Below are 14648 nucleotides of genomic sequence, written 5' to 3' on the forward strand. Positions count from 1 at the left end.
CTTCTTTATGGCTTCAGCGTCCCACTCCGTGGGAGACAAAATTACTGATGGTACATTCTATATTTTTAAGTGTTTGGCTTAAAATAATGTGATGAGCGTTAGGTTGACCCTTCCCTACGAGTGAAATACATTTAAATCCACACTCTAGTTTTTTTAACTTTTAGTTTTGAATTGCATATATTCTAGTTATAGGCTGATACTCGACTTGCCATATCAGCCTTATAACCCTTACAGAACATACTCTAAGGTTTTTTCAAATCTAGAACTTACAGAACATGTCAAAACTTCCCACAATCGGCCAGACCTGTTAGGGAGAACCCACGATTCCCCAGGACAGCAGACATTTTTTCGCATCCCCACATATACATTAACACATAAATACACACAGAGAGAGATATACAGACTCAATATAAACTAACACACTGAACACACCGACACAATTAAAATGTTTATTTTCAGTATTAACAGCAACAAACATGTTTCCGTGGAAACTCAAGTTCAATATGTACGCGTCTTCAGGTCTCAAGTGTGTGCCCGTATCTCCATGTCTGTGTGTCAAGTGTCTGTCTCTGGGAATCTGTAACTCAAATGTATGTGTATTCATGGTGTGTGTGTGTGTCGAAATGTGTATCTCTCTTGAGGTATCTCCCTGTGCATCTTAGTTGCCTTAGTGTCTCCACACATTAATCAAGTGTATCCGTGTCTGTCTCCGTCTCTATCCGAGATGTCTCCTTGTCTAAGATATCCGGGTGTCCCTGTTATTGTATGGATAACTTATTTCGCACAGGACGTAGCGACAACCGTGCAAATATAAGTCTCTCCACATATCAGTTGAGACTCTGTCCCAGTCTCACGCCTCTGCATCTGTCTCCATCCAACAGGACCTTCAATGAACATCCTGCACACATCACCATGACAACATCATCGTTACCATAGCAACATCATTACCATAGCAACATCGTCACCAAGGAAATGCAATACTCACCATGGTGATACCATTATTATCATGGCAACATCACAATGACAATGGTGGTGGTGGTGGTGTTGATGGCAATATAAATGGTGCCGACGGTCATGGCGATAATCTGAATCTTTGTTTAGACTGGAGGAATCTGATGGAGCTATGAAGCTATTTCACAGATGACAATGACGATGGTGATTTTGTTCATAGTGATGGAGGTTGGTTTTGGTGTTGATGGTGGTCATAATAGTAATGATGTTTTTGGCGCTTTTGGTATTGATGGCGATGGTGCCGATGATAGTGAAGGTGTTGACGGTGTCATTTATGGTGGTGTTGCTGTACCGGTGTGTACGGCCTGGTTCGTGAGTCTCGTCACGGCTTGGCTTGGCTTCACGGGGTTCGTCCACTTGATCAGCAGCTCAGCACAGGACTTACGCCACCGCCGCCACACCACACTGCACCACGGTACACCACGCCATGGTGAACATTACGACACCACGCTGCACCACGGTACACCACGCCATGATGAACATTACGACACCACGCTGCACCACGGTACACCACGCCATGGTGAACATTACGACACCACACTGCACCACGGTACACCACGCCATGATGAACATTACGACACCACACTGCACCACGGTACACCACGCCATGATGAACATTACGACACCACGCTGCACCACGGTACACCACGCCATGGTGAACATTACGACACCACGCTGCACCACGGTACACCACGCCATGGTGAACATTACGACACCACGCTGCACCACGGTATATCACGCCATGATGAACATTACGACACCACGCTGCACCACGGTACACCACGCCATGATGAACATTACGACACCACGCTGCACCACGGTACACCACGCCATGATGGACATTACGACACCACGCTGCACCACGGTACACCACGCCATGGTGAACATTACGACACCACGCTGCACCACGCCATGGTGAACATTACGACACCACGCTGCACCACGGTACACCACGTAATGATGAACATTACGACACCACACTGCACCACGGTACACCACGCCATGGTGAACATTACGACACCACGCTGCACCACGGTACACCACGCCATGGTGAACATTACGACACCACGCTGCACCACGGTACATCACGCCATGATGAACATTACGACACCACGCTGCACCACAGTACACCACGCCATGGTGAACATTACCACACCACACTGCACCACGGTACACCACGCCATGGTGAACATTACGACACCACACTGCACCACGGTACACCACGCCATGGTGAACATTACGACACCACACTGCACCACGGTACACCATGCCATGGTGAACATTACGACACCACACTGCACTACGGTACACCACGCCATGGTGAACATTACGACACCACACTGCACTACGGTACACCACGCCATGGTGAACATTACGACACCACACTGCACTATGGTACACCACGCCATGGTGAACATTACGACACCACACTGCACCACGGTACACCATGCCATGGTGAACATTACCACACCACACTGCACCACGGTACACCACGCCATGGTGAACATTACCACACCACACTGCACCACGGTACACCACGCCATGGTGAACATTACGACACCACACTGCACCACGGTACACCACGCCATGGTGAACATTACGACACCACACTGCACTACGGTACACCACGCCATGGTGAACATTACAACACCACACTGCACTACGGTACACCACGCCATGGTGAACATTACGACACCACACTGCACTACGGTACACCACGCCATGGTGAACATTACGACACCACACTGCACTATGGTACACCACGCCATGGTGAACATTACGACACCACACTGCACCACGGTACACCACGTAATGATGAAGAATCCCTACACCACGCTCTACCATGATAAGTACAAGTCCTGAGTATTGGTGAGTGGTGATGAGTGTTGGTTGTGTATGGTGAGTAGTTGCGAGCATGGCGAGTGGTGTGAGCGGTGAGCGTGGCGAGTGGTGAGTGTCAACGTGAGTGGTAAGAATGAGTGGCGAGTGCGGCATGTGCAAGTTGAAACGTGAGCACGAACACTTTGTGCGGCATGTGAGCGTGAGTGGTGAGCGTTGTGTGGTGAGAGTGTCACCTGCTAGGTCTGCCCTCCACCTCGTGCAGCATCCCCTCCACTCCGATCGTCTCCGCTCTCCCCGTGCTCAAGCTCCAGCGAATGAACATAGATGCGTGGTGCGTGCGGGGACATCTAGCCCGGCACGGTGGGAGCGGGGATCAACAGGGATCAAAGGGGAGCGAGGGGGCTCAAGTGGATCACAGACAGTTAAGGGGATAAGAGGAGGGCGATAAGAGGTAATTGGGATATTATGGAGGATCAATGAACTCAATGTTAATTCATAAAACAGGGGACCAAAGGGGAATTTACGCGGAATCGTAAGCGGATCAAGAGTAATTTATGACAATTAACACAAACTAAGAGGCTCAAAAGGAGAACATTCAAGGCAATTAGCAGGCAGCCAGGATTAACAAAGTGCAGATCAGATTCATCAAGGGGTTCAAGTTGGAATCAAGGGGGAGAGATAATCATGAGGATCACTGATATTGTGGGAGCAAGGGGGTGGGGGGTCCAAGTGGATCAGCAGGATGGGGGAGGGGGGGGGGATGGAAGCAGGGTTAGGAGAATCAAGGTGTAGCTGGGTACCGGGGGTGGGGGGGGTGTTGATGAGAGTCACGAGGATCTGGGAGATTGGGGGTATGAAAGGGAATCAAGTGGGTAGGGAGGAGGGGTCGGGGCTCACCTGTCGGTGCCAGGCTGTGGGGCGACTGGGAAGGCCAGGAGAATCAGCCCAATCATGAGGAGAACCGAGGCAGTGTCTGGGCAAACCTGTTCACATATAGCAAAGACAAAGATCACCCGTAGAGCCTTAACAGACTGTTGGGGCAAGCATTGTTATCGAGCACCTATGAAGACCGGCACGGCACACGAGGGGGTGGGTACGCCAGCACCACGCTCGGCGACTGTCTCCCCAGTGGCGATGTTTACACACCACACCAGGTACCCATTTGAGGCTGAGTCGATCTGGAGGAAGCCCAGGACTGGTTCAGATGATAGTCACCGATGTTGGCTGTAATCAGGAATCCAACTTGGATTGCTGGGTTCATAGCGCAGCACGCTAACGACTACGCTGCTGCTCCCCATACAGACAAAGGCGTACACACGTGTAAACACGTGTGTACACACGTGTAAACACGTGTGTACACATGTGTACACACGCATACTGGTACATGTGTGGTGACCTGCAGCACGACGGCGTCATAGTCAGTGAAGGAACAGAAGCGGTCGCTCCAGGGTGCGTGCGACGCAATGGAGGCGCTGATCACGTCCTCCAGGTCTAGCGTGAGCTGCTCCACACGCACACACATTGCCTGTGCGTGCACACACACACACACCACACACACACAACAAATGCAATCCCATTAACAGATTGTCACAGTCCAACGGGTTGCAGCGCATGATGGGTGAGGTGCATGTGAGGTGATTTGACACTGGAGCCGCTCCTTCCATATATTTGCATACCATGAGAGAGCTAAAGCACAATGCCAAAGCAATTAACACAACATTGTCTACGTCAAACAAGGCACGAACAATTCAGCTTACACAACGCCTCTTTACCAGCGTCTACACGCAGCACTACATCAACACAGCAACTACTTCAGAAACGTTTACCTTATTTGTCAGCCCTAAGCCCTGTCAGTCTTTAAGACACAGGTACTGTGAAGGGGTACGTATGCAGGATAGGGATGTTTCTCTGTGTGTCCCTAAGTGGCCTTTTTTCTCAACAATGTAGGTATGTATGTTAAAGTTCTTTTGCACCGAACGTAGCCACCCGTGCAAATCGGGAGGTGTGGGGGAAGGACAACAAACTAAACACAAAAAACAGTTCTAAAGAAATTCGTTTTCAATCCAGATGATTTCAAAGTGTTCCCAGACAGCCGCAGAAGTGCATCTGAAAGCGTGCGATGCGGTGACTGTCTTTGTTCGATAGTCAGCCAAAAGTCGCCGCGAGGATGACCGGAGTCCCCTTTCGCTCGGCCCTGATCAAGGTTCAGTCCTTCTCCTCCGCCCCCCCCCTACCCCTCCTCACCACGTCACCGATCACGTAATATGGGTCCGTAACATTTTCTTGCGTTTCACAGAGAGGGGAACTTTTCAAATATTTTCACTTGAATCACATTTTCTAAATCACGTGGTTATTTTAGATAGATTGTATTTTATAGATACATTTATTTCAGCACGAACAGCTCGTTAAGCTGTTCGGCTTCATATCATAGGCGTCCTGCGACAGTAGAGCTGTTATACAGTACAGATCTTAGTTATACATGCTGACCCGCCACTACTGGACGTCTGTGAAAAAATAAGTTTCATATCTCATTGGATTCCTCCAGTCTAAGTAAAGATTATTATTCTGATATACACATGCCTACGTAATATCACAGTGCCAAACATGAAAAATCCCATTTCTTCACACAGACTGTTGAGGCAAGTGCTGTTAGCGAGCACCTACAAACGCTGGCATGGTACACAAGTGGGTAGTGTGGCCAGCATCATGCCAGGCCATCTAAGTCTCCCAAATGGTGATGTTTTACATACTGCACCAGGCATTCACTTAAGGCCGAGTCGACCTCGTGGAAGCCCAGGAACAGTTGAGATATTCGTCGCCGATGTTGGCCGTGAATTACACTCAAACTCGGGTCGCCGGGTTCATATTGTAGTGCATTAACCATTACATTACCGCTCCCCACACACACAAAAATATACAGACATATCTAAGCAAATAGTCTAGCTTCACACACACACACACCATCACTCTTTGTGCTAATAATGTGTGGTACCATGGTAACAGTGGTGACCATGGCAACGTGCCATTACCCGCTGTGCCATTGCCTCAGAGACGAGGATGCCTTGCCGCAGAGCGAAGTCGGTGACGGACACAGGGAGACCTGGCTTCATGTCCTCATCTGTGGACGACACACACACACACACACCTCAATATATTATTGAAAATAACAAGAGTAACTTACAGCCAATTGTCAAACCACTCTTGCATGAAGGCCTCCCCAAATCATGTCGGTCACAGGAGTTATTTGACCATACTTCACCATGATGGTCAGTGCGGATTGGTGAAGGGCTGGCACAGGAGCCCTTTCAGATATTGCTCGATACGATGTTAGCCATGGCCAGGAATCGGACAGAGATGATTGGGTTCATTGCGCAGCGCGCAAACCACCCTGCCACCACTCCAACTTTCATCAATATATAACACACACACACTGGCACGGCGCACAAGGGGGTGGATGGGCAGCACCACGCCTAGCAGACCTCGCTTAGCATAACCCCATAGAACGCTGTTTCAATTAGCGCTCACTTCTCCAGGAACACATCTTGAGAGCTAAGCGAAGTCTGCCGGTACACACCGCACCAAGTACTAATTTAAGGTTGAGTCCATCTCGGGGAGGGTCCAAGGACCAGTTTAGAATTTTCCACCAATGTTGGCTGTGAGTAGGAATTTAACACGGACTGCCAGTTTCATAGTTTAGTCCGCTAAGCACGACACCACCGCTCAACCCACACACTCGCACAGACACGCTCACACAGTCACCCACCGTAGGAGGAGCCCCGCCCACCCCTCGAGTGGTCCAGGCTCGGTGTGCGAGCGAGGGAGTAGACGCTGCTACTGTAGCTCACGCCCCCAAGCTCCACGCCAGGGTCTGTGGCACATACACATATTACAGTACAGCATAAAGAAAAAGAGCCCCCGAATAGCCTTACTAGACTTGGGGCAGGTGCTGTTAGCGAGCACCTATGAAGGCCAGAACGGCACATGAGGGGGTGGGTGGCCAGCACCATGCCCGGCCGCCTTTGTCTCCCTAGTGGTAATGTTTTTACTCATCGCACCAGGTATTCAATTGAGGCTGAGTCAACCTAGGGGAGGCCCAGGACCAGTTCAGATAATTATCGCTGGTGTTGGCCATGAGCGGGGATCGAACTCGGGTCACAGGGTTCGTAGTGAAGTGTGATAACCACGTCCCTACCACTCCCCACGATACATAAGCATCACCCGTACACACTCATACATTAACCTATCTAAAAGTGTGTCCACACCCACACGCGCATCCCCATTCTTCCTCACCATGATCCTCCCCGCTCCCCGCCAGGTCTCCCTCCTCCTCCATGGCGTGGAGCGGCGTCCCGCCCACGGAGACGTGAGGAACAGAAGAGCGGAGACCGTCGGGAGACCTGGGAGCCGGTCTCCCTGGGGACCTGAGTCTCTGTGTCTCCGGCTTTGTCTCCGCCTGCTGGTAAAGGAGACCTGGAGTGGCACTTCCAGCCTCTTCTGCAGTCACAGAATAAAAACACAGAATGGTCAGGGTTAGCAGTAGAGTCAGGCTAAGGGTTTAAAGGTTGGGTTAGATGCAGGGGGTTAAAGGTATAAGTATGGTTAGCAGTAGGGTTATGATCAGTGTTAGTGGTACTGTTTGGGGTTGGGAATAGATATAGGGTTTGGGTGAAGAATAGGCCTATGGGTCAGGTAAGGGTTTGGTTGAAGTTAGGGTTAGGGTCAAGGATATGGGTCGAGTTACGTTTAGTGTTTAGAAGAATGTCATCTCGAAAGTAAATGCCTGTGCTGTGCAGGTTTCGTGCTGAGCGTACCCGTGAGCGAGACGGCACAGGCCAGCAGCGAGTAGCTGGTGTTGAGCACGAGGATACGGTCACAGCCGAGCTGGACGGATGGCTGGAACCCGGGGAACGGGAACACCACCTGGGATCCAAAACGGTATGTAGAGTGCAGCATACAGACAGGGGAACACATACAGTGGGACACAGTGGCACAAAGAAAAAGAGATCCCATGTAGCCATACAGACTTATGCCAAATGCTAATAACCGTTTGCCATTCCGATGACGTACGTGTAAGTCATCGGAATCAGTTTTTTTTCCCGATTACATAATTGGAAGAAAAACTAATTTAAATAACTTTATCAGTATGTCTTTAGGTCAGAAGACGTACCGAGGATCTCACAAGACCATGCGGGAGGGAAAATGGCATCGTTTGGCACCAGCTATCAGTGTGGTCATGTCGCTAAAGTTTTCTGCGGTTGGAACAATGTCTTTAAAAACAATGGCGCCATGCCTCTCTAATTAAAATTAATGCAAACCACTAGCACTTTCCGAGATTCAGCGGTGAACGAGACCCACTCTGCAACTTGCAGATGTCTCGGAATGGGAAAGGTTTACGGTAATAAGTTAATTACCACTGATATTCACTGCGGCCAGGCATTGAACTTGGACCTCTGGGTGATACACATAGTAGTACACAAAGGTAGACACCGTAAGAAACACACAGTACACGAGGGGGTGCACGACACGCACGGAAGTACACACATTAGTGGACAGTGGTTCACACACAATGGTTACACGAGGCGGTACATGCCTGATAGTGGAAGTTGACAAGGTATCCATGACGACGACACCTCCCACGGAGACCGGACTCCCCTAGGGACACAGAAAAGCACAGACACTGGTACAGATGCACAGACCTGGATACAGGTGAAGATACACAGACACAAGGATAGTGATAAACACAAAAAGGAACACACAAAGACAGGCACAAACATGGGGTCAAGTCTGAGGCAATGAGTGTACGAAGCCTTGGGAGTTGTCCTTGATTCTGAGCTCTCAGTCTCTCCCCACAAATCTGAAATGCACGGGACCTCAACCCTTCATTTCTGCAACACCTCCCACATCAACCATTTCCTCACTCGAACTGTTGCTCAGATCCTCATCCATGCCATCATCACATCTCAACTCCAATATTGTAATTCTCCTCTCTATGGCCTCCCCCACATTCCTCCTCTCCAAACTCCAGATGATCCACGGTTCCCGCTGCCAGACTTCGCAGCGGCACCGGTAAACGAGACCACAGCACTACAATAATACAATTCCTCCACTCACTCCCAACCTGATGCCAGAAATTTCAACATCACATTCATTGTCTTCAAGATCCTCCACAGACTCTCTCCTCTCACCACCCTCTTAATCCCCTCCACAAACTCTCCTGCCGCTCCCCTCTCTACTCCATGTACTTGCCGCTACAGCAAACACTTTTTGTTGACGCTCCAGTCAATCTTACGTTCAGGGTCCTTACCTTAGCATCTCGCATTTCACCAGCATCAATTCAAGCAAATGTGACTGTGCTGATGAGACACGATATGCCAAAACCGGTCCAGTATGTTTGTATTGAATTGATGCTGCTGAAATTCACTCCAAGAAAGGCCGTGGAGCCAATTAATTGTGAAACGAATACCTTTTTTAATGCCGCGACAGATATATGAAGGAAACATCTGAATTGTCTAATTTTCTCAATGGGAGGTTGCTCATTCTATTGTGGGTGCAGTGGTATTACCACGGTTGGCTACGTACGGTGCGAAAGAAGTTAAACATACATACACATACATACGTATCTGTGGGTGCAGTGGTATCTGTGGGTGCAGTACTATCTGTGTGAGCAGTACCTGTGGGTAAGGCACTGCTGCACTCTGCACACGCGGTAAGGGGTGGCGAGGCAGCGATGGTGATGAAGACATCGCGGTGATCCTCGCTCGGCAGTACACCGAGTGGTAAATCGGAGATCACTGTACTGCACGAGCAACATCAACACCATCACCATCAACACCATCACAGACAGCATGAAATTCCATCACTATCAACACCATCACGGGCAGCATCAACACTATCAAGACGATCAACACGAGAACCGTAAACCGCGTCTACACCACCACCGTCACCAGCTCTGCATCTCTGACCCCTGAGCCACACGGCCACCTCCATAGCTAAGAGCTTTTCACGGAACTGGTTACGGATCCCTTTCACAGAGTCGTAGGGTAACGAGTCTCTGGACAATTAATCTGAGCTGTGGGTTGTGGGTACCTGATGCCGTAGACCATGATTTGTGAGGGGTCCGAGGGCCACTCGCACACGGAAAGGAAGAGGTCGCTACACGCTGGGGTGTCCCCAAACAGACGCACACGGCACACCTGCACATGCAGGCAAACAAACACATGTGCACACAGGTTACACAGACATACACACGTACTCACACACCTGTACATGCATGGGCACGTCCAGGTACACTGAAATGGACAAACACCTGTGCACGCAGGTACACACGCATGACGATGTTGCTCTTGATTATCAAGTTAAACTTTATAAAAGCATTCAAACCCGGCACAGATCGTATACGTAAGATGCAGTATGTGTATACAGTGAGTGTGCGTATAAATACAAGTAAATGTACAACCATTTTGTCAATCTACTGCTGGATGAGGGCATCCCAACGCCTTAAGGGCTATTTGGTGAAGGGGGGGGGGATGCAGAGAATGGGTGCACAGATGATGGGGCATAGAAAGTACCGTACAACAATGGCTTTTGCGGCACTGTTTCTCTGTTGCCCACCGTGTAGTCCCAAATCAGCCTCCAACAACTTGACACGCCCAGTGGTCGCACATTTGAGCATGATTCAGTATCCAGTACAGCTGGGCTGTCTATTATAATTGATTACTAGATTATTAGTTTGATTCCACGACTAATCAGATGGCGTGATAATAGTTGAAAATAAAATTCACCTGTTGATATGTGTGCTGTTGTACCGGAGGTGAAGAGTGGGGCTTAATGAAGTCACAGGTTTCCCGCCTTCGGAAGGCAGGATGTTGTGAATGCATGTGTATATGCAGTGTGTGGGGAGCGGTGGCGCAGTGGTAAGCGCTCCTCTACAAACTCGGCCAACAGAGTTCTATTCCCGCTCAAGGCCAACGCCAGTGACGATTATATGAACCAGTCCTGGGTATCCACTAGGTCGACTCAGCCTCAAATAAGAACCTGATACGATGTGCAAACACCGTCACTCGGCGGCCGGGCACGGTACTGGCCACCCACCCCCCCTCTTGTGCCTTCATTGGTGCTACTCGCTAAACTGCACTTTCCCCAACAGTCTGTTAAATACTATACCGGAGATATTTGTCTTCGTTGTATGCAGTGTGTCACCTGCTGTAAGGGCCGGGAGAGCGAGAAGCCCCACCAGTACAGGTCGTACACGTATAGCGCTGTGGCGGTTGCATCTATCTCCTCCAGGCGCCGCGTGTACGACAGCAGGAAACGGCCACACTTGCTGAACCCAAGGAACACGTGTCTACACACATCATACATACCCCCATAATCATCACACAGATACAATAGACACTTGCGTCAAACAATCTGTGATTTCCTGCTCAATTGAGCACTGAGACAGTTCTCATAACCTGTTTATAGCCCTGAGCCTGTGGTGGAAAATCCATGTTCCTATTGAGGATGGTGGCGGGTTTAACGACACATTTATATATTTACAAGATCTAACCCAAAACAAACCTGTATTATTATGGATGATATTGGTGTCGAAAGCCCTACTACGTGTTAAACTGAAGGGTGTGTTTGTGCCCGTGCTTGTGTTGGGCAAAACCGCACCCGTGGCCCGATCCCAACCAACTCACCCTTGCCTCATGACGCCCTCCGACACAATGGAGCCCAGCGGGCGGCACAGACGCGAGGGCAGAGCCCGGAACAGGAGGCGTGGGATCCGGCCAGTGATCTACACACACAGCACTCACGGTCTTAGTCGGTCTCTAAGAGACTCGTGCACAAATACAACACTGCCTCAGTGTGGCTCTATGAGACTCGCGTACAAACAGCACTGCCTCAGTGTGGGCTCCATGAGACTCATGCACACACAGCACTGCCTCAGTGTGGGCTCCATGAGACTCATGCACACACAGCACTGCCTCAGTGTGAGCTCCATGAAACTCATGTACACACAGCACTGCCTCAGTGTGGCTCCATGAGACTCATGTACACACAGCACTGCCTCAGTGTGGCTCCATGAGACTCATGTACACACAGCACTGCCTCAGTGTGGCTCCATGAGACTCATGTACACACAGCACTGCCTCAGTGTGGCTCCATGAGACTCATGCAAACACACAGCACTGCCTCCGTGTGGCTCCATGAGACTCATGCCCACACAGCACTGCCTCAGTGTGGGCTCCATGAGACTCATGTACACACACAGCACTGCCTCAGTGTGGCTCCATGAGACTCATGCACACACAGCACTGCCTCAGTCTGGCTCCATGAGACTCATGCACACACAGCACTGCCTCAGTCTGGCTCCATGAGACTCATGTACACACAGCACTACCTCAGTGTGGCTGCATGACACTCATGTACACACAGCACTGCCTCAGTGTGGGCTCCATGAGACTCATGCACACACAGCACTGCCTCAGTGTGGCTCCATGAGACTCATGTACACACACAGCACTGCCTCAGTGTGGCTCCATGAGACTCATGTACACAGCACTGCCTCAGTGTGGCTCCATGAGACTCATGTACACACACAGCACTGCCTCAGTGTGGCTCCATGAGACTCATGTACACACAGCACTGCCTCAGTGTGGCTCCATGAGACTCATGCACACACAGCACTGCCTCAGTGTGGCTCCATGAGACTCATGTACACACAGCACTGCCTCAGTGTGAGCTCCATGCGACTCATGTACACACAGCACTGCCTCAGTCTGGCTCCATGAGACTCATGCCCACACAGCACTGCCTCAGTGTGGGCTCCATGAGACTCATGTACACACACAGCACTGCCTCAGTGTGGCTCCATGAGACTCATGCACACACAGCACTGCCTCAGTCTGGCTCCATGAGACTCATGCACACACAGCACTGCCTCAGTGTGGGCTCCATGAGACTCATGCACACACAGCACTGCCTCAGTGTGGCTCCATGAGACTCATGTACACACACAGCACTGCCTCAGTGTGGCTCCATGAGACTCATGTACACAGCACTGCCTCAGTGTGGCTCCATGAGACTCATGTACACACAGCACTGCCTCAGTGTGGCTCCATGAGACTCATGTACACACAGCACTGCCTCAGTGTGGCTCCATGAGACTCATGCACACACACAGCACTGCCTCCGTGTGGCTCCATGAGACTCATGTACACACAGCACTGCCTCAGTGTGGGCTCCATGAGACTCATGCACACACAGCACTGCCCTAGTCTGTCTCTATGGATCAGGTACACACAACACATCACATCACTGCCTGCCATCTGGACAAGACTCGTGCACGCACGTACAGCACTGCCTCAGCCTGGCTCTATGAAACGCGTGCACACACAGCATTGCCTTTAGTGTGGCTCTGAGACTAACACACACAACATTGCCTCAGTTTCTCTCCATAACACACAAAGCAAGGCCTTGGTCCGTCCCTATGGCACACAAGCACAACACTGCTTTAGTCTGGCTCGATGAGCCATAGGGCAGGGGGAGCCTCAGTCTGACTCGTATGAGGCATACCCAGCCTTGTTCGGCTTTATGAACCTGGCTGCCTCTACCGAGCACCGGTGCTCACTGCACAACTCTGGCAGACTGCGAGCAAGCGAGCGCGCGTCGTCTCCTTCGTTTCCCTTCGCACCGGGATGAGGGCGAGGCGCTGCACGAGGCCCGGCGCGGTCCGACACCGCCGCCTGCGAGACACCACGGGCGGCGCCATTTCCCGCGCTTCTTTCTCCCTGTCGTGACGTCACTTCCCACTTCCGCCACACGTTGACCCCCCCCACACACGTTGACCCCGCCCCCCCCGTTGACCCCGATACCCCTACGCCTCCCCCACGCCCCTCCTCCACACCCCCCCCGCCCCCCCACACGCCCCCCCCCCCACACGCCTCCCCCCCCCACACGCCCCCCCCCCCACACGCCCCCCCCCCCACACGCCCCCCCCCACACGCCCCCCCCCCCCACACGCCCCCCCCCCCCACACGCCCCCCCCCCCCACACGCCCCACCGCCGGCTTTTCACCATCCGGCGACAGCCGACCAATTGGTAGCGGAGTTCGGAGCGCAAGAAGCGTCCTAACTACGTCATCACGTACAGGGTGACGTAATGACGCACGCTGCTTAAAAAAATTCTAAAGCAGAAAATGAGCGCTGGATGGATACAGTCGCATTTGCAAATGTGACTTGTTAATTTCATCCTTAACAATGTATTGAGAGTTCAATTTTATACTATTTGGGTCTTTCGGTAAAGTAACCTGAAGACGATTGCTTGTGTTGCGATCGAAACGTCGTGGGTTTTTTTAAATTACTTTTCTATCTACGTGACTTTACCGAAAGACCCAAACAGTATGAATTCCTGCAGTCACGAAAGCTTTAAGTCAAGAATTAGTTCAATTTTAATGTATAATTTTTTTTTATTGAGAGACCGTGTTGTTGGTGTGGTCTTGGACTGTTTTCTGTGGTTTTACTGACTTTTCCAAGCTTGGGAATTGATGATGCAATTTTAACTTGTATACTTTATTGATTGACGGTGGTGTGACGTTATCTTCCTGGCCTGGTATGCAGGAGAGGTCGTCGGTTCAATCGCGACCCTGACGCCTGCTGCTGTATACAGTATTTGGAGTTTGCGGTGTCTCTCTCCACGTGGTCGCGTGGATTTTTCACCGGGTCCTCCGATGTTTCCCTCCACATTTAGAAACATGCATTGAGATTAAGTTGCTGCTATAAATGTCCAAAGTATTAGCCACTTTGTCGACT

At 50.8% G+C, this 14648-nt stretch overlaps 1 protein-coding gene across 1 annotated transcript; it reads right to left on the bottom strand.

Moving 5' to 3' along the window:
• Positions 1-435: 435 nt before the first annotated feature.
• DCAF15 (DDB1 and CUL4 associated factor 15) lies at positions 436-13657 on the bottom strand. Its single transcript, XM_078623065.1, has 15 exons — positions 13532-13657; positions 11535-11632; positions 11053-11197; positions 9940-10046; positions 9525-9649; positions 8444-8505; positions 7665-7773; positions 7144-7347; positions 6617-6721; positions 5883-5971; positions 4250-4378; positions 3751-3836; positions 3087-3200; positions 1304-1416; positions 436-898 (listed from the first exon to the last, which is right to left on the bottom strand). Exons 1-15 carry the CDS (start codon positions 13607-13609, stop codon positions 828-830), a joined length of 1635 nt encoding a protein of 544 aa, XP_078479191.1. The 5' UTR covers positions 13610-13657; the 3' UTR covers positions 436-827.
• Between the last annotated feature and the right edge of the window lie 991 nt (positions 13658-14648).

The sequence above is a fragment of the Lampetra planeri genome, chromosome 3, assembly GCF_965212315.1.
Source record: "Lampetra planeri chromosome 3, kcLamPlan1.2.h2, whole genome shotgun sequence".
In the NCBI taxonomy this organism is placed as follows: Eukaryota; Metazoa; Chordata; class Hyperoartia; order Petromyzontiformes; family Petromyzontidae; genus Lampetra; species Lampetra planeri.

Bases quoted from the DNA above. Each gene is read 5' to 3' on its own strand.
- DCAF15 (XM_078623065.1), bottom strand. From the start codon at position 13,609: ATGGCGCCGCCCGTGGTGTCTCGCAGGCGGCGGTGTCGGACCGCGCCG. The intron at 7,774-8,443 runs GCATGTACCGCC...TTTGGATCCCAG, and splicing joins TTGTCAACTTCCACTATCAG to GTGGTGTTCCCGTTCCCCGG. The intron at 7,348-7,664 runs GTACGCTCAGCA...CTGTGACTGCAG, and splicing joins CTGTGCCGTCTCGCTCACGG to AAGAGGCTGGAAGTGCCACT.